The sequence below is a fragment of the Rhincodon typus genome, chromosome 8 (genome assembly GCF_021869965.1).
Source record: "Rhincodon typus isolate 14 chromosome 8, sRhiTyp1.1, whole genome shotgun sequence".
NCBI classification, from domain to species: domain Eukaryota; kingdom Metazoa; phylum Chordata; class Chondrichthyes; order Orectolobiformes; family Rhincodontidae; genus Rhincodon; species Rhincodon typus.
In genome coordinates this window covers 91,873,301-91,893,344 of record NC_063339.1, presented here as the reverse complement: position 1 = coordinate 91,893,344, position 20,044 = coordinate 91,873,301, and the positions used below count along the sequence as shown (strand labels likewise).

Sequence of the window (20,044 nt, the reverse complement as noted above, 5' to 3'; positions counted from 1 at the left end):
GGTACTTAAGATACCACTGTGTGGCGACACTGTCCACTTCTCACTGTCTGTTGTAACCTGTACCTGAGAACATACGACAATAAAACGTCAATCTGAAATAATATTCGGGCTCCACCGAGCCTCCCACAAGCCCCGCCCCTCACTCACTCCCTCCCATGGAGTTTGGAGGGCAAGCCCGCGGCCATTCAGTTCTAAGGAATGGTAACTGGACCCGAAATGTTAACACTGATTTTTTTCTTCACAGTGCTGCCAGACCTGCTGAGCTTTTCCAGCAATGCCGGTTTGTGTTCGCGCCCATTCCCTGGTCAGAGCGCCTGCCCCGCCCTCGTCCTGTAGTTGGAGGATCGTGAGCGTCAGCGCCCGGCTAACCCCGCCCCTTTCTTGTTCTTGGTCAGACAATTTTATCAATCAGGTAGGTGGGTGTTGGAGCATGCGTATAGTGAAGTGTGACTGAGCATGCGCGGTGCGAGCGATGGTCGAACAGAAACATTTGCCTATTACATCAGAGGCGATAAGTGAAGTTTAAAGGGAAGACCAACGTTCGGCGCATTGTCCGGAAAAAAGGATTCATGGTTGCCCAGGTTAGGTTTCAAGCCCCAAACATGGGTTTTTTGGTGCCGCGATATAAGTCGCCGAGACCCTCAGGCTTCTTCCCAGAAACAGGGCCGCTCGAAACGGTCACCAGAGATAACAAGGTGTAGAGCTGGATGAACACAGCAGTCCAAGCAGCATCAGAGGAGCAGGAAAGCTGACATTTCAGGCCTAGACCCAAAGTGTGGACAGAGTTTCTGATCAAGAACCAGCCTGCAATTAACTTCCACGTCTTGCCACACAAACAAACAACAGCTTTATTCTTTTTAACTCAACCTGCTGCCCACAGCACAGAGGTCACTGTTCAGCTCTCCGACTCGAAGCAAAAACGTTTCAAACAAAAAAATCAGCGGGGTTCTAACACAGTCCAGAAAAGATCCAGTCAGGCATCCAACTGCTAAGACACCTGTGGGTATATAGGGGTTTACAGGAGTCGGATTCTGGTGGTGTTGCTGCTTTTCATCACATCCAGCTTCATACTGCACTTTTACCGCAGTAAACCCTCCGACCGGGAGTAATCAAACACAACTGCAGAGCCCCAAATGGAGACATTGGAGCCGATTGGGGACGGAGGAGAGAGGAGTGGGGGAAGGCGAGAGGGAGATCAGGAACCAGCGGCCCCACCCACTCACATGAACATCAACACGCTAACCGCACCTGTGCATTACCACTGCCCGCATCTGGGTTCCACGGGCGGTGATAATGCGCAGGCGCGGTGAGCGTGTTGATGTTCGTGAGAGTGGGCGGGGCTCCCGGTTCCTGCTCTCCCTCTCACCTTACCCGACTCCTTTCTCCTCCGTCTCCAATGTCTCCATTAAAAGTTGCCATAGTCCCAGAAGACCGTAGGACTGCTCTCTCACTTACGAGAAAGTGAGAACGAATGGTGCTTTAACCTGAGGGTCACCATACCTCAGGCAACGGTTAAGGTTAAGATGGTAGGACCTTCATGGTGACCTCAGCCAGTTAAGGCATGGAGTACATGCTGTTGGCGTCACTCTGCATCGCAAACCAGCCAGCTAGCCAATTGAGGTAACCCATGTCCGGCCATTCAACAGTACGCAGTCGAGGATGGCCTGTGCTCCTTTTAGGTTTTTGAGTCATAGAGTCCTACCACATGGAGACAGGCCCTGCGGCCCAAACAGGTCCATGCCGACCACCACCCACTCGCTTAAGAAATTCCTCCTCATCTCAGTTCTAAAGGGTCATCCCTTCACTGCAAGGCAGTACCCTTGGGTTCAAGTTTCTCCTGCTTGTCGAAAAATCGTCTCCATGTCCAACTATCCAGGCCTCTCAGTATTTTGTAAGTTTCAATCACGTAGAGTCAGATAGCACAGGAATAGACCCCTCAGTCCAACCAGTCCATGCTGACCATGTTCCTAAACTAAAGTAGTCCCACCTGCCTGCACTTGACCCATATCTCTGCAAACATCTTATTCATGTATTTATCCAAATGTCTTTTAAACATTGTAATAGTAACAGTAGCTGCATTCACCACTTCCTCTGGAAGTTCATTTCTGCACACTAACCACTCTGTGCAAAATAAAAAGATGCTGCTCGTGTATTTTTTTAAATATCTTTCTCTTCTCAACCTAAAAGTATGCCCTCTAGTCTTGAAATACCCCACCCGAGGAAGAAATAACCTTCCATTCACCTTATCTACACCCCTCAGGATGTTATAAACCTCTATTAGGTCAACCTGAACCTCCTACGCTCCTGTAAAAGAACTCCCAGCCTCTCCTTATAACTTAATCCCTCTATTCCCAGCAACATTCTGATAAATATTTTCTGAACCCTCTCCAGCTTAAATAATATCCTTCCTTTAACAGAGCAACCAGAATTGGACGCAGTACTCCAGAAGAAGCCTCTCAACATCCGAGACAATCGCATATGACGTACCAGCTCCTGCACACAGAAGATCTGAGCAATGAAGGTAAGCATACTAAATGCGTTCTTAACCACCCTGTCTACATGTGATGTAAGTGCAAATATTAGATAACTGAACCCTGAAGTGTCTCTGTTCTACAGCACTACCTAAAGCCCTACTTTCAATTGTATAAGTCCTGTCCCCCTTGTTTGTTTTACCAAAATGAAATACCTAGCATTTATTCAAATTAAACTTTATCCGCCAATTGATCTCTTTGTAATCTTAAATAATCTTCATCAATGTCCCCTATACCACCAATTTTTGTGTCATTGCAAACTTACTAACCATGCCTCCTAACTTCTCATATAAATCATTTATATAAATGACAAACAAAAGCGGACTCAACACCAATCCCTGTGGAACACTGCTCGTCACAGGCCTCCAGTCCAAAAAACAACACTCCACCACCGCACTGTATCTTGTCATTTTGCAAATTTTGAATCCAATTTGCAAGCTCGTTCTGAAACCCATCTGATCTAACTTTAGTAATTAGTCTATCATGTGAATCTTGTCAAAGGCTTTACTATAAAGTCCAAGTAAACAATGTCTACTGTTGTGGCCACATTAATCTTCTTGATTAGTTCACCAAAACTCAATCAAATTAGAGAGACACAACTTACCTCACACAAAACCACACTGCCTACCCCTGATCACGCCTGTCCAAATGCTTTCTTTTAGAGTCATCTCCAAAAATGTACACACCGTCAATGTCAGACTCATGGGTCGGTAGTTCACCGGCTTCTCCCTACATCCCTTCTTAAAGTCATAACCTCAGCCACTCTCCAGTCATCTAACATCTGACCTGTGTTATGGATGACTCAAAAATTTCTGCAGGAAGCATAGCACTTTCCTCCCTTACTTCCACAATGTCCTGGGATACACTGGATTAGGTACCAGAGATTTATCCACCTCCGTATTTACTAAGACCTCCAGCACTTCCTCTCCTATAATGTATACTATTTTCAAAATACCAATGTTTATTTCCCGGAGTTCTTTGGCCTCCTTTGGTCCAGCTTGTCCACGCTGACCAAGTTTCCCAAACTGAACTAGTCCTACTTGCTTACGTTTGATCCATATCCTCCTCAACCTTTCCTATTCATGTACATGTCCCAATGTCTTTTAAATGTTGTAAGTGTACCTGCATCTACCACTTCCACTGGCAGTTTATTCCACATGCAAATTACCCTCCGTTTGAAAAGGTTTCCGCTTGGTTCCATTTTAAATCTTTCTCCTCTCACCTTAAAAATATACTCTCTAGTTTTGGACTCCCCTATCCAAGAGTAAAGACCTTTGCTATTCACCTTATCTGTACCTATCATGATTTTATAAACCTCCATACAGTCAACCCTCAACCACCTACTGTCCAGTGAAAAGAGTCCCAGCCTATCCAATCTCATTTCATAATTCAAACCCTCAAATCCTGGTGGCATATAGACTGTAAGTGTAGCATGAAGCCACACAGAGTAGTAAGTCAATTGAGCTATGAGAAACATCGCCTAGTCTCCATTTCTTTGGCCCTTGGTCGAATAGTTTGGCAACAGGAACTGTCCCACCTCATACATGGAGGTTGTGCATTTGGGCTAACTTTCTTCTCAGTAAAAGCTGACATGAAATATTCATTTAATATCTCTCCCATCTCCTGAGTTTCAGAACAAAGATGACCCACTTGATCTTTAAGGTGCCCAGCCCCGTCTCTAGTTACACTCTTGCTCTATATGTACTTGCAGAATTTCTTTGGATTATCCTTAGTCTTGGCAGAACAGGTTATCTCATCTTCCCTCCCTAACTTCCTGATCTCCTCTTGCGACAGCCGTGACACTCTTTATACTCTTCAAGAAATTCATTCAACTCACTTGTCTATATGTAATATGATTTCTTTTTGTTCTTGACTAGAGCCTCAATATCTTTATTCATCTGTTGTTCTCTAATCATACCAGCCTTACTTTTCACTCTAATGTGAACATAATGGCTCTGAACTCTTGTTATCACACTTTTGAAAGCCTCTCACTTAGGAGATGTTTGTTTACCTGTGAACAGACCACTCCAATCAACTTTTGAAAGTTCTTGTCTCATAACATTAAAATGTGCCTTACTCCAGTTAAAAACTTAAATTTTCATGGAAGGCTTATCCTTTTCCATAACTCTTTTAAAAACTAATAGAATTTTGATCACTAGACCCAAAGCGTTCCCCTACTATCACTTCAGTCACTTGCCCTGCCTTATTACCCAAGAGTAGGTCAAGTTTTGTTCCTTCTCTAATAGGAACATTTACATGTTGATTAAGAAATTTTCTTGAACATATTTAACAAATTCTTCACCATGCAAACCTTTAACAAGATGGTCATCCCAGTCAATGTTTGGAAAATTTAAATCACCTATTATTACAAACTTATTTTATTTATTTCTATCTGAGATGTCTCTACATATTTGTTCCTCGGTTTCCCTTTGAGGTGGGGGGGTGGGGGTGCTATAGTACAATCCCATCAAGGTGATCATTCCTGTCTTACTTCTAATTTCAGCCCATATATTTTTCACTTGATTATCTTTTACAAATATTTTCTCCAGTTACAGCAGTAATGTTTTGATTCATCAAAAACACCACTACTCCTTCTGTTTTACCTCTCTTTCAATCCTTCCTATATACCCGTCATACTTCTAAACTCCATTGAATGCAGACCCAGAGTCCTGAACTGTTGTTGTTATGACAAGTTCTTCATCCTGGGATCATTTTTTGTAGAACTACTCTGGACTCCCTCCAAGGCTAGCACATCCTTCCTTCGATACAGGACCCAAAATTGGTCACAATATTCCAAACAAGTCTCACCAGAGCTACTACAGCCTCAGCAGTACATCTCTGCTCTTTTATTCCAGGTGCCTTGAAATAAATCTTAAAAAGACGTTAGCCTTCCATCTGGCAGCTGAACCTGCATGTTAATCTTAACAGAATACCTAAACTAGGACTCCAAAGTCACTTTGCGCTTCAGATTTCTGAAGCCTTTCCCAATTTCAAAAATAGTGTCTGCCTTTATTGTTCCTACCAAAATGCATAGCCTCGCACTTTCCCACATTGTATTCCATCTGCCACTTCTTTGTCCAGTCTCCTAGCCTGTTTAAATCCTCCTGCTGTCTCCCTACCGCCTCAACGTTACCTGTCCCTCCACCTACCTTTGTGATATCTGTAAATGTAGCAACAGTGCCCTCAGTTCTTTTGTCGACAACATTAATGCATAACGTAAATAGTTGTGGTCCCAACACTGACCCCTGAGGATCTCATGAAGTTACTGGCTACCATCCTGCAAAAGACCCCTTTATCCTGATTCTCTGCCTTCAGCCAATCAGCCAATCCTCTACCTTGCCACTAACACCATGTTCTTATCTTATTTAGCAGCCTGCCGTGCAGTACCTTCTCAAAGCTCTTCTGGAAATCCAAACCGATCATGTCCACTGGCTTTCCTTTGTCTAACTTGGTTGTTACTTCCTCAAAGAATTCTGACAGATGTCTCAGGCATGTCCTCCCCTTGATGAAACCGTGCCGACACTGCCCTATTTTACCATGCACTTCCATGTACTCTGCAGTCTCATCCTTAATAATGGACTTTAAAACCTTACCAACAGCTGAGGTCAGGCTACCCGACCTATAGTTTCCTGCCTCTTCCTCCTTCCTTTCTTAAATGAGGGTGTTGAATTAGCCATTTCACAGTCATCTGGGATGCTCCGTGACTCTAGTGATTGTTGAACAATCACCACCAATGCCTCTACGATCTCCTCAGCAATCTCCTTCAGAACTTTGGGGTGTAGTCCATCGGGTCTTGGTAATTTCTCCACCTTCAGATTTTTCAGTTTCCCCAACACCTTCTCACTTCTGACCATTTCTGGAAGTTCTGATATGCTGCTGGTGTCTTCCACTGTGAAAACGGATACAAAGTACCTGTTTTGTTCCTCTGCCATTTCTTTGTTCACTAATACTGTTTCTCCAGCCTTATTTTCCAACAGGCCAATGTCCACTCTTGCCTCTCTGTAACCTTTTAGATATCTTAAAAACTCCTGCAGTAGTCTTTTATAGTACGAGCTAGCTTACTCTCATATTTCATGTTATCGCCTCTTATTGCTTTTTAAACTATCCTCTACTGGTTTTTAAAGGCTTCCCAATCCTCTGGCTTTCACTAATCTTCACCACATTGTATGCTTTCTCTTCTGCTTTTATTCTCTACCTGACTTTCCTTGTCAGCCGTGGTTGCCTCATCCTCCCCTGACTATGTTTCTTCTTCGTTGGGATGAGTGTCTGCAGTGTCTCTTGAATTATCCCAGAAGCTCCTGCTATTGCTGCTTCACTGTCTTCCCTGCTTGGCTCCATCCTTCCAGTCAACTCTGGCCAACTCCTCCCTCATGTCTTTGATGTTTCATTTACTCAATTGTAATGCAGTTGCATCTGATTCCAGCTTTTCCCTCTCAAACTGCAGGGTCTGTTAAATTGTGGTTACTGCCCTCAGAGTTTCTTCACCTAGAACTCCCTAATCAAATCTCCCTCATTACACATCACTAAATCCAGAATTGCCTGTTCCTGAGTGAGGTCTACCTCACGTTGCTCCAAAAAAATTCTCATAGACATTCCTCAAATTCCTTTATTTGAAATCTGCTGCCAATCTGATTTTCCCAGTCCACCTGCATTTGATGTCCCCCATGATTAATGCAATTGTGCCTTTCTAGCATGCCTTTTCTATCTCCTGATTCGTTTTTTTACCCGCATCCTGACAACTGCAAGGAGGCTGATTCACGATTTCCATCAACATCTCTTTTCCTTTGTGGTTCCTTGACTCTACCTCCACAGATTCTTTGCCTTTCGAATCTATGCCACTTTTTATTGTCAACACAATTTCATTTCTTACTGACAAGGCAGCGCCACCCCTCTGCCCATCTTTTCATAGGAGTTGTAAGCTTGGATATTTAGTTCTGAGCCCTCCTCCCCATGCAGCCATATCTCTGTGATACCCACAACATTGAACAACCAATTTCAATCTGCACTACAAGCTCATTTACCTTATTTACCTTTTTTCATTTACTGCGTGCATTTAAGTACAACACCCTCAGTCCTGCTATGACTGCCCCTCTTCTCATAGGTGTCCCCTTACTTGCTGTGCCTGAAGTTAGATTCCTGATCCTTTCCACAGTTTCTGTCCTATGGTTTGTTCACCCCCCGCCCCTTTGTCTTTTTCCATGCAACTGAATGCCCCCACCCCCCTACAATTAGTTTAAAGCCGTATCCACAGATCCTAGTTATGCGATTTGCCAGGACTCTGGTCCCAGCATGATTCAGGTGTAACTTGTCCCATCGGAATAGTTCTGTCCTTACCCAGTACTGCCACCAATGTCCAGTGAATTGGAACCTGTTTCTCCCACACCAATGTTTGAGCCATGCATTTACCTCTCTAATCTTGCTGACTTTGTTAATTTGCTTCTAGCTCAGGTAGTAATCCAGAGATTATTTCCTTTCTTGGTCTGCTTTTTTAATTTACTTCCAGGCTGCTCGCACACTTTCCTCTTTCTGCCCACCTCGTCTGTACCTACATGGACCACACCAACTGACATTTTTCCCCCTCCCATCCCAAGTTCCTCTGCTGCTACTGAGGTATCTTGAACATGGGCACTAGTTAGGCAGCACCGTTTTTGGAACTCTTGATCCTGGCCTAGAATAATGTCTATTCCTCTGACTACACTACCCCCACCCCGACCCCCCACCCCGGTTACAACTACATTCCTCTTTCTTTTTTCTGCATTCCTCCCCACCCTCTTGAATGGCCCCATGTACCATGGCACTGTGGGCAGTTTGCTCATCCTCCCTACAGCTCACACTCTTATCCACACAGGGAGCACAAAGTCCAGGGCTAAGACTTCTTCAACATCTCCTGCCTCCCCCTTGTCTCACTTGTAGTCATACCCTCTTATCCCTGATCATTGACTGAATTTGAGGTAGTTAATCTTAGGGGTGTGATTGCCTCCTGAAAGACAGGGCCCAGGTAAATGATGTTGCCACTCCCTGATATGTGGCAGTGTTTGGAGCTAAGAATCCAGCTTATCGACTCTAAGCCAGAGTTCCTCAAGCAATCAATGCTTACAGTGGATGTGGTAACTATGAACCACAGTGGGGCCCTGGCATTAAGTTAATTAATTCTTAGTTTGATTTTCAATATTTTGCATGAAAAGAACATCTGCCATTGGTGGGAGATTAATTGAGCATACTCAAGGTGCCGGAATTGGGCAAGTGCAGATATCATGAAGGATTGTGTGGCTGGCAGAGACGGCAATGATCACTATCATGGAGGAATTTCAAAGCAAGGATAGGAATTTTTTTTTTTTCTCAACAGGTAGACATTTTAAGTTAGTGAGCTCAGGGTGAGGAGAACAAGGCTCAGGGTGAGTGAGCACATGGGCAGTTAGAGTGTTGGATGAGCTCAAGATTACAGGGAGATTGAAAGTGCGAGGTGGATCAGGAGTGTGTTCGTGTCACTTAGTCTCGAGGTTACAAAGGACTGGGTGAGACTTTCAGCAGATGGAGCAGTGACTGTGCTGGAATTGGGCCATGTCACTGAAAAGGAGATAGAACGTCATGGTGAGGATGTAGCTCTGTGGTTGAAAGCTTATCTCCGAGTCCGATACTTCACCAACATTGCAAAGAACCTGGTTCAGACAGTTATCAGAGCAAGCAATGCAGTTGGAGTTAGGAAGTTTGCAACAGGGACTGTAGCCAGTAGCTATCAGTGAACAAAGAACCAAGAGTAAGCCATTCAGCTCCCTGAGCCTGTTCTGCCAATGGATGAAATCATGGCTGATCTGTGGCCTAACTCCATAAACCTGTCTGTGGACCATATCCCTGAACACCCGTGCTGATCATAAGTCTATCTATGTCAGATTTAAAACTAACAACTGAGAGATTGAACATCAACTGCCATTTTTGGAAGCAAGTTCCAAACCTCTGCGACATTTTGAGTGTCGAAGTGATTCCTAATATCTCTCTTGAACAGTCTTGCCCTAATTGCAAGGAGAGGTGATGGCCTAGTGGTACAATCGCTGGACTGTTAATCCAGAGACCCAGATAATGTCCTGGGGACATGGGTTCAAATCCCACCATGGCAGATGATGGAATTTGAATTCAATAAATATCTGGAATTAACAGTTGATTGTCGGAAAAACCCATCTGGTTCACTAATGTCCTTTAGGGAAGGAAACTGCTATCCTTATCTGGTCACGCCTACGTGTAACTCCAGACCCACAGCAATATGTTTGACTCTTAACTGCCCTCTAGTCAATTAGGGATGGGCAATAAATGCTGCCTAGCCAGCGACGCCCTCATCCCGTGAATGAATAAACAAAAAAAAATTCTCAAACTATGCCCCCTACTTCTGGATTGAATTGGAGGGTGCTTCAAGGTGATGATAGACACATACGCCTGCTCCCCTGGTCCTTCACAGTGGTGGAACTGGCTAGTTTGGGAGGTTTTGCTAATGACACATGATGCATGGAGGCAAGTAGAGACTATAGAGGGATAGAGACAGATTATGCAAGTCAACAAAAATTCAGTGGATGGAATGTAATGTGGGAAAAATTGAGGTTTATGTATTTTTGCAGGAAGACTAAGAGAAGTGAAGATTAAATAACTGAAGAAAAAACAGTGCAGAAAGCTGCAGCAGAGAGAGAATTGTGGGTCCCTCATGCTTGAAAGATGAAAAGCTAGCACCCACGTTCAGCAGGTAATCAGAAAGTCTGTTGGCCTTTATTTTAAAGGGAATGGGGTGTAAAAGTAGAGAATATGCTAAAATAGTACAGGACATCTGGGATACTATGAATAGTTTTAATCACCCAGAAAGGCAGTCCATAGAATGTCCAGGGGATGGATCCCAGACATGGGGGGATTTTCTCAGTGGTTGAAAGGAAACCTCATTGAAAGATATAAGATTCTTAGGGGCTTTGACAGGATAGATTCAAAGAGACTGTTCCTCCTTGTTTGAGAGTGTAGGAGCAGAGGACATAATCTCACTGTCAAGAGTCACAATATGTCAGACTGAGATGAGGAATTTCTTCTCTCTGGGGGATGGGTACAAGTTACTGAATTTGTGGAATTCCTTCCTGCAGAGGCTGGGCTGCTCAGTGTATTCAAGGCTGAGATAAAGAGATTTTTAATCACTAAATGAAACAAAGGTTAGGGGGTAAGACAGGAAAGTGGAGTTGAGGATTATCAGATCAATCCTGATATCATTGAATGGCAAGAACATACTTGCTGGATTGAATTACCTACTTCTGCTCCACATCTTCTGATCTTACTTTTTTTGATTTTTTTCCGTCTCACTCCTGTTTTTTTCTATTTTTAACGAATTTCACAGGGTATTCGAAGAGGAAGATTTGCAGTGGGGGGACTTGAAATCAAACATCACTTCAGGATCTGATGGAGTCACCCAGTTTATCGTAACGCGAATATCATTTGATTTTGAAAATGGAAGGAAAAAACACCGTTCGCAGCGGGGAGAAACTATACACGTGTTGTATGTGTGGACAAGGCTTCAGCAGATCATCTACCCTGTTGCAGCATGAATACAGTCACACTGGGGAGAGGCCATTCGTCTGTTCTGACTGTGGGAAAGGATTCACGCAAACATCCACCCTGCTGAAACCCCAGCAAGTTCACACAGATAGCAGACTGTTTAAATGCTCAGACTGTGGGAAGCTCTGGTGCCCTGAAGCTGCATCAACGTGTTCACACTGGTGAAAGACCCTTCAGTTGCTCTCATTGTGGGTCTGGATTCAAGCAATCATCTACCTCACTGAACACCAGCGGATTCACGCTGGGGAGAGACCATTCACCTGCTCAGAATGTGGGAAGACATTTGCTCGGAAATCCACCCTACTGAAACACCAGCAAGTTCACACAAAGGACAGACCTTATAAGTGCCCAGACTGTGGGACATGCTACAAAAGATCTGGGGACGTGATGTTGCATCAACGTATTCACACTGACGAGAGACCGTTCAGGTGCTCCCACTGTGGGACTGGGTTCAGGCGGTCATTCCAACTCACTGTACACCGACGAACGTACACTGGGGAGAGGCCGTATACCTGCACTGAGTGTGGGAAGGAATTTGCTCAGAAATCCAACCTGCTTAAACACCAGCAACTTCACACAGAAGAGAGACCTTTTCAATGCCCAGAATGTGAGAAGTGTTTTAAAAGGTCTGGGGACCTGATGTCACATCAACGTGTTCATAGTGATGAGAAACCGTTCAAGTGCTCTCACTGTGGGGCTGGGTTCAAGTGGTCAACCCAACTCACTGCCCACCAGCGATCTCACACAGGAGAGAGGCCGTACACCTGCACTGACTGTGGGAAGGGATTCACTGTGAAATCCAGCCTGCTAAAACACCAGCGAGTTCATGAGCATTGACAGTGACTGGTTTTCGCTGTGAATAAATCCCCACTTCCTCGTGTTCCTCCCTCTCTGCCAGAACGTCTGGATGACAATGAAATAAATCCACTTTTTAAAATGTCTCATGTATGTTAGTACTCTTTATAGTGAGCTATTTTTGACTGCAAGAGTTGCGTTTTGTTGTTAATCGCATCCAGGACACAACAATGTTCAATGGGGTCTTTTTCTGCTGATCTTTATAAATTCCAGCCTAGTTATAGGTGTTAATGAAGGGTCAAAAAGACAATTATGTCACGTTTGTGGGAAACACATGGCCTGCTGAAGCTTCTTAAAGGCTTTAGCACTTTCTTTAGAAGTGTTTGTCCTTCCTATCACCTCCATCTTGTGAGAAGCTCGTGGAGCTTCTTTGTCATTCAGATTGAGACAGTCTGATTATCTGTCTCTTCCATGTCCCTCCTTTCCCTGAAATCTTCTTTGAAGTTCCACCTTGTCTAAGCCCTCTCCTGGCTCCAGAGCTCTTCACATCGATGAGACCCACCACCCCGTCCCTCGACTCTCTTTCCAGTTAATTACTGAGCATCCAGTCTTCACCTTTTCTTTTGTCAGTCGCTCTTAAAAGAGATGGTCCTACTCGGAGCTGGTGTACGTGGTGACCAACTTGGTGTCCTCAAAGACTGATTTTGGCCAGCTCCCTGGGCTGCAGCAGGCACATGGTGCTCGAGATTGCTCAGGAGAACAGGGTCTGCCGCTGGGTGTAGTGGACCAAGCTGGAAGCCTTGGGGAGAAGCTGGTTTGCTGATATTGTTAACAGTTCTCGCTTTTGTCTGTTATAGTCACTCTCATCTCTAAATCCTTCTTTTGAAAACCAACCTTGACCTCCCCTACAAATTCCTTTTTTTCCCCAAATATCTGGAACTTTTTCCCCCCCCAAAGAATGTAACCCTGGCTGCTGCTATTTGCATCTTGGTGACATCATCCAAAGCCACTGTGTTGGTTTTTACATATCCACTGACAGAGATTACTACCTGAATGGCTGTAAACTGGGAAAGGGGAGTGTGCAGCGGGACCTGGGTGTCCAGTTACTGAAGGTAAGCATGCAGGTGCAACAGGCGGTAAAGAAGGCAAACGGTATGTTGGCCATCACTGCAAGAGGTTTCAAAAACGGGAGCACGGATGTATTACTGCAGTTATACAGGGCCTTGGTGAGGCCACACCTAGAATATTGCGTACAGTTTTGGTCACCCTTTCTGAGGAAGGATGCTCTTGCTGTCGAGGGAGTGCAGTGAAGGTTTTTCAGGCTGATTCCGAGGATGGCAGGACTGATGTATGAGGAGAGATTGACGAGGCTGGGATTGTTTTCGGTGGAGTTCAGACAATGAGGGGGATCTCACTGAGATGATTAAAAATTCTAACAGGACTAGACAGGGTAGATGCAGCGAGGGTGTTTCGAAGGTTGGTGTGACCAGAACCAGGGACAACAGTCCAAGGATTCAGAGTAGACCATTTAGGATGCAGATGAGGACACATTTCTTCACCCGAAGAGTGATGAGCCTGTGGAATTCATTACGACTGGAAGTTGATGCAAAAACATTGAATGTATTCAAGAGGTGACTAGATATAGTACTTGGGGCGAATGATATCAAAGGTTATGGGGAGAAAGCAGGATTTGGCTATTGAGTTCGGCGATCAGCCATGATCATAATGGTGGAGCAGACTCAAAGGGCCGAATGGCCTCCTCCTGTTCCTATCTTCTAAATTTCTATGTGCTACCGGCTGACCCACAATGCTGTTAGAGAGAGACTTCCAGAATTTTGACCAAGCAACAGTGAAGGAGCAGTGATATATTTCCAAGTCAGAATGGTGAGTGGCTTGGAGATTACTTGCAGGAGGTAGTGTTCCAATGCAGCTGCTGCTCCTATCCTTCTCGATGGAAATGATTGTGCGTTTGGAAGGTGTTGTCTGAGGATCTTTGGTGAATTTCGGCAGTTCATCTTTGATTTTTTTATGATTAGGAGCCAGTATTAAATGTGATTAGAATCTTGCCTTTGAAGTAGAGTGTAAAAAGATAATTCAAAAAATAGAAAGCAGAATAGGAAAGATGCGAAGTTACAGACATCTTGGCATTTTGTTGGTTTTGTGGAGACTTCCTGTAGCTAAAACCTAAAGGTAAATTTTGAAGCTTCTATGCCAATGAACAGAGGGACATTAGTGAAAACAACACAATGATGAATTTGCAGGACAGCACGTGTTTAAGTAAGATGAGCTTTGTTCAGATGAAATGTGACTGGGCACAATGTATATGACCACCCCTCACCCCATACATCAGAAAATGCTGAACGTCAATCCAGGCTGGAAGCCATTAGATGGATGTGCAATGGATGAAGTAAACTTGCAATGATTGGTCGAAGCAATGACAGTGCACAAGGTGGGGAAGTTCTGGCAGTGATGGGAAGTGATCATTCTGAAGGAGTCTCATCTGAAACGGTGACAATTCATTCATGATTTTCCCATGATCACCTGTTATGTGAGTTTGTAAAACAAACTGCCCCAATTTAGGAAGGAATGTAAGCTTTAGAAAGAACACCAATTTTGTTTTATTTATTTATTCTTGACATCCTTTGCTGCCCAGTCCAGCATTTATTGCCCATCCCTAATGCCCTCGACAAGGTGACAGTGAGGTGCCTTCTTGAACTGCTGTCATCCTTGAGGTATAGACAAACATACATTGCTGTGAAGCAGGTTCAGGATTTTCACCTCGTGATACTGACGGAATGATGATATAGTTCCAGTCAGGATAGTGTGCAACTTGATGGAGAACTCAAAGGGTGCTGTCCCCACGTACCTGCTTCTTGGTGATAGAGATTGTGGTTTAGGGAAGTGATGTTGAACGAACTTGGGGAATTTGCTTCAGTGCATGTTGATGTTGGTACAAACTGTTGCTGTTGTCCGCCCGTGGTGAAGGAAGAGAATGTTGAAGGTCACCATTGCAGTTAGAATCATGGAATTGATGCAGCGCACAAGGAAGCCGTTTGACCATTGTGTCTGCACCGGCTTTCAGAATGAGTATCTCACCTAGTGCCATCCTCCTGCCTTCTTTGTCTCTAAACTTGTACATTGTTCCTTTACAGCTAACAATCTAATTCCCTTATTGAATATCATGATTTGTGTACTCAGATTACAGTACAGCCTACTTTGTCCTGGATGGAGTTGAATATCTTTGCATATTTGGAGCTGTCCTAATCCAGGCAAGTGGGGATTATTCCATCACATTTCGGACTTGTACCTGGCAGGCTTTGAGGAGTTACTGCATATTTTCTAGCCTCTGACCTCTAAAAGTCACAGAGTTTATACAGCTGGCCCAGTTCAGGATCTGGCTGATGAAAATGACAAGATGTTGATAGTGGGGGGGAATCAATGATGAAAATGCCCTTGAATGTCAATGCAAGAATTTTAGATTCTCTCCTGTTGTATATGATCATTCCCTGCCAATTGCTTCTCATCAGTCCAAAATTGGATCTTGTCATAGTCTTGTTCCATATGAATATAGGCCATTTTAGTGACTGAGGAGAAGTGAATAGTGTTGGACATTGTGCAATCATCAGGAAATAATCCCATTTCTGACCTTCTGATATCAGCATGGTCATTGAAAAAGTAGCTGAAGATGTTTGGGCCTTACACACCACCCAGAGGAATTCCTGCAATCATGTCCTAGGGCTGAGATGATTGGACTCCATAACCATCACTCTTTTTGCTAAGAATGGCTCCAACCAGTGGAATCTTTTCACATTGATTCCAATTTTGCTCCTGGATGTGACATTTCATCTAATGTTGCATTGATGTCAGGGGCAGCTCTCTCCCAGCATGATGACACTTGCGTCCAGTGAGTTGAGATGAGTGTTTGCACTTAGTCCTACAGTAAGAATACCTGAATGATCTCTCCCCAGTGTAAACACGTTGGTGTGTCAAGGGATAGGTTAACTGTGTGTCTCTCTTCCTGCAGTCAGAACAGGTGAAGTCCCTCTGTGTGACTGTTTCGGTGAATTCCAAGTTCAGATTCCTCATGTTTCCATGGTTTCCCACTTTCGTCAGTGTATTCATGTTCTGGTAGGCCTGGTGATCGGCTGAATCCTTGTCCACACATAGTATACATTACAGCTTCTCCTCAATAGGCGCAATGAATTTTTCTTGCATGTTCAAAATTCAGGAACATTCAGGGCGTTAGAAATTGGCTGATTGTCTGTCAGATTTTGAGGTGCTATTTGGGTTGAGTTCCCCAAGAGCAGATCCAATCATAGAATCCCTACGATGCATAAGGACGCTATTCGGCCCATCAAGTCTGCAAAAACCCGCTGAGCAGCATCCTACCCACACTCACCACCGCCCCCCCAACTCTATTTCCCGTAACGTTACATTTCCGGTGGTTAATCCACCTAATTTACACAGACTCGGACTTTGTGGATTTAGTAAGAGCAATCCACCTAACCTGCAGACGCAGGGTGAATGTACAAACTCCACGCAGAGAGTCGCTCAAGGGCGGAATCTAACCTTCTCTTGGGCATCGTGACGAAGCCGTGCAAACCACTGAAACATCGTGCCGCCCGTAAATCCTTCTAATATCCTGTGCAATACGTTAATCTGATTTTTTTTTAAAAAACAGACCTGTGTGGGAGAACACACAGAAGCTGAATGAAACTGGAAAATTTGTGGGGCTGGTATGAGGAGAAAATTGTCATGAAAGCTGCTGAATTGTCCCAAAAACGTGCGTCGTTCACTCCCATGGTTAGAGGACCAGCCCCTCCAGCTCGGTCCTCCAACCCCGCCCCTCATTCCCTTCAGACATCGTAGGAACTGCAGATGCTGGAGAATCTGAGATAACAAGGTGTAGAGCTGGATGAACACAGTAGGCCAAGCAGAAGAGTTTTTGCCCGAAACGTCAGCCTTCCTGCTCCTCTGATGCTGCTTGGCCAGCTGTGTTCATCCAGCTCTACATCTTGTTATCCCTCATTCCCTTCTCATTGTTCAAAGGACCGGCCTCACCTGCTCCTTTGGCCCGCCCCTCGTTCACTCCCATTGGTTGGACTAATTGATTGATGGTCTTGTCCGCTGCCCCAACAATGATGCGGAGGCGCCGGAGTTGGACTGGGGTGGGAAAAGTCAAAAACCACATGACACCAGGTTCGAGTCCAACAGGTTTATTCGAAAACACAAACTTTTGGAGTCTGTCTCCTTCTGCAGGTGCTCTTGAAGGAGGAAGCAAAAAGACACGGAATTTTAAGTAAAATACCGCATATTGAGCGGTTTCCAGCTCTCATGGAGTTGTGGGTCGTCCGGAAGAATGAGAGAGAATATCGGCAGTATTTGGCGTCTGAATTTGGAAACGGATCGAGAGAGAGTGCAGAATTACTCAGTCTGGCCTATCTCCAATCAGCAGCAGTTATGGAGGTCTTGGCCAATTATCAGTAATCGAAAAAGTCATTGCCGAAGGGTCTAGACCCGAAACATCAGCCTTCCTGCTCCTCTGATGCTGCTTGGCCTGCTGTGTTCATCCAACTCTACATTTTGTTATATCTGTTCTCCGTCTGTCTTCCACCTTCCACGCACCTTCCATTGACGTTTGTTGAGGATTTTATTGGTGCCAGCAACTGTGATCGAATCGGGGGATCTGGTTACATTGCGACTACATTTAAATCCTCTCCCAACTGAGAAAGACCTCGAAAATTTCATCACAGTTTCAAGGAAACTAAAAGACATATTGTGCAATGAATTGAATTATTGATAATGTTTAATCTGTGTGTTAGGATTATAGAACGAAAAACCAATGCCCATGATTCAAATCTGAAAGACTAACAGTGAAATGCTGGAGACACTCAGCAAGGCGGGACAGTCTGACACACACACAAGATTACCAGGGGAATGGGGATGGAATTGATTGGTTATTCTGGGAGACAGGGACAACAGCGAAAGGTGGGAATCACTGGAAAGGGAATCACGGGATAAAGACACGTGACTGGATCAGAGAATGGGAACAGCACAGCGAGGCGACCTGAGGTATTCGCCTCGGACTGTCTCTCTCCTGGGCAGGGCTGGGTTAAGTGTCAGGAAGCTGCAAGTTGAAAGGTTCTTCTGTGAACTGGGCGGGACTGAGGTTGTGACTGACAGGTCGGATGTGTATATCAGACCAGGAACAGCCTCTGGTCCGCCTTTTCTTCGTGAATGATTCACTGGAGTTTAGATTGTTTAGAACTCTGCCCGTAGCCCGGTAATGTAGGTGAACAATAGGTCACTGTGTGTAGATCATATCGCCAACCCTCTCTCTTCCCCTTTCTCCCAATCCCAGTTACACGCTGCTGGCTCTGGGGGCTCTGGCGGATGCGGGACTGCAGTCAGTCTCGGCTCTGGTTTGGGTGCACGAAAGGCGTTTTAGTTTCTGGGGATGAAGACAGATCATTCTGCCCAGCAGGACAGAATCTAATCTATCAGCAGGGGACCACTCTATCCTCAGAGACTGGGGTTAGTATCTTTAGAGCAGAATAGACTGAGGAAGGGTCAGCGGACCCGATAAGTTATCTCTGACTTTTTTTTCTTCACAGACCTGAAGAGCGTTTCCAGCAACTACTGTTTTTGTTGTAGAGTGAGGGGGGACATGATTGAGATGTATAAATTTATGAGAGAATAGAGTAAACAAGAACGAATCTTTCTGCTTGGTGGTTAAATCAGTATTTGGGGACCTGGATTGATGGTAAGGGGCAGGAAGTTTCGATGAGATGTGAGGATTCTTTTTCACTCAGGTGGGGGGGCGGGGGTGGAATCTGCAACTTACTGCCTGGAGTCTGGTAGAGGTAGAAACCGTTATTACATTCCAGAAAGATTTCGATGTATAAAATAAACACCGTAAGAACTGTGGATGCTGTAAATCAGAAACAAAACAAAAATTGTTGACAAAAGTCTGCAGGTCTGGCAGCATCTGTGAAGAGAAATCAGAGTTAATTTTTCGGGTCGAGTTTCCCTTCCTTAGATCTATTCTCTCTGCGGATGCTGCCAGACGTGCAGAGTTTTTTCAGCAATTTCTGTTTAAATGTGATGCCATTACGGACAAGGCTTTCGGTAAAGTGCAGGAAATGGCACTTAAATAGTTAGAAGACTGTAGTTGACCGGCACAGATTCAATGGGTGCAAGGGCTTTTTTCTCTGCTGTGGACTGCGAAACTGGGTGAACGCTTCAGGTCGGTGAGCAAATGGCACGGGTAGGGGGAGGGGGACAGTGAACAAAGGGAATGAACGGGTGAAGAGCGGGAGAGCTTCACCGACAAAAGGTTTCATGTTGCGAAATCAAGAGGGTGATGGAGAAGTAAAGAAACAAAAGAAGTGTTTGGATGAGGTGTGAATGGGGCATTAGTAATCGCGAATGCAGTGTAAAGATAATCAGGGAGATACATACAAAAAAAGGAGCAGATGGAAACCATTTTGCCAGAGAAAAGGAATTTTCTTTTCACCCAGAGAGTGATGAACCTGTGGAATTCGTTGCAACAGGAAGCGGCTGAGCCCAGAACTTTGAATATTTTCTAGAAGGAGTTAGATATGTTTCCGAGGGCTGAAGGGGTGAAAGGATGTGGAGATAAAACCGGAACAGGATAGTGAATAGCGCAACAGCCATGTAGGGCCGCATGGCCTACACATGCTGTAGCAAGAATTAATGCAGATGCTGGAGTCTGCACTGAAAACAACAAATGTTGGAGATCACTGCGGGTCAGACAGCGTCATGCAATGTGGACAAGGTGGAAACAGGCCATTTGGCCGAACAAGTCCACACCGCCCATCCAAAGAGCATATCACCCAGACCCATTGCCCTACCCCTGCATTCCCAATGTCTAACCGACCTAAACTAAACATCCCTGGACACAATGGGCAATTTAGTACGGCCAATTTACCTACCCTGTACATCTTTAGACTGTGGGAGGAAACCGGGGAAATGATGAGACTGGGAAAAGGTGTGTAGATAGTTTGGGCCACGTTGAGATCAAAAGGCAGGCGGTATTGGGGGTCTTGAAAAACATTAATGTAGATAAGTCCCCAGGGCCTGATGGGATATACCCCAGAATACTGAGAGAGGCAAGGGAG

General features: G+C 44.8%; 1 protein-coding gene across 1 annotated transcript; it reads left to right on the top strand.

Annotated features, from left to right (window-relative positions):
* Positions 1–325: 325 nt before the first annotated feature.
* On the top strand, positions 326–12,056 carry LOC109930072 (zinc finger protein 239-like). The gene is made up of 3 exons (XM_048600536.1): positions 326–412; positions 2,418–2,521; positions 10,891–12,056. The coding sequence occupies exon 3, from the start codon at positions 11,496–11,498 to the stop codon at positions 11,943–11,945; it is 450 nt and encodes a 149-aa protein (XP_048456493.1). The 5' UTR covers positions 326–412; positions 2,418–2,521; positions 10,891–11,495; the 3' UTR covers positions 11,946–12,056.
* The last annotated feature ends 7,988 nt before the right edge of the window (positions 12,057–20,044 follow it).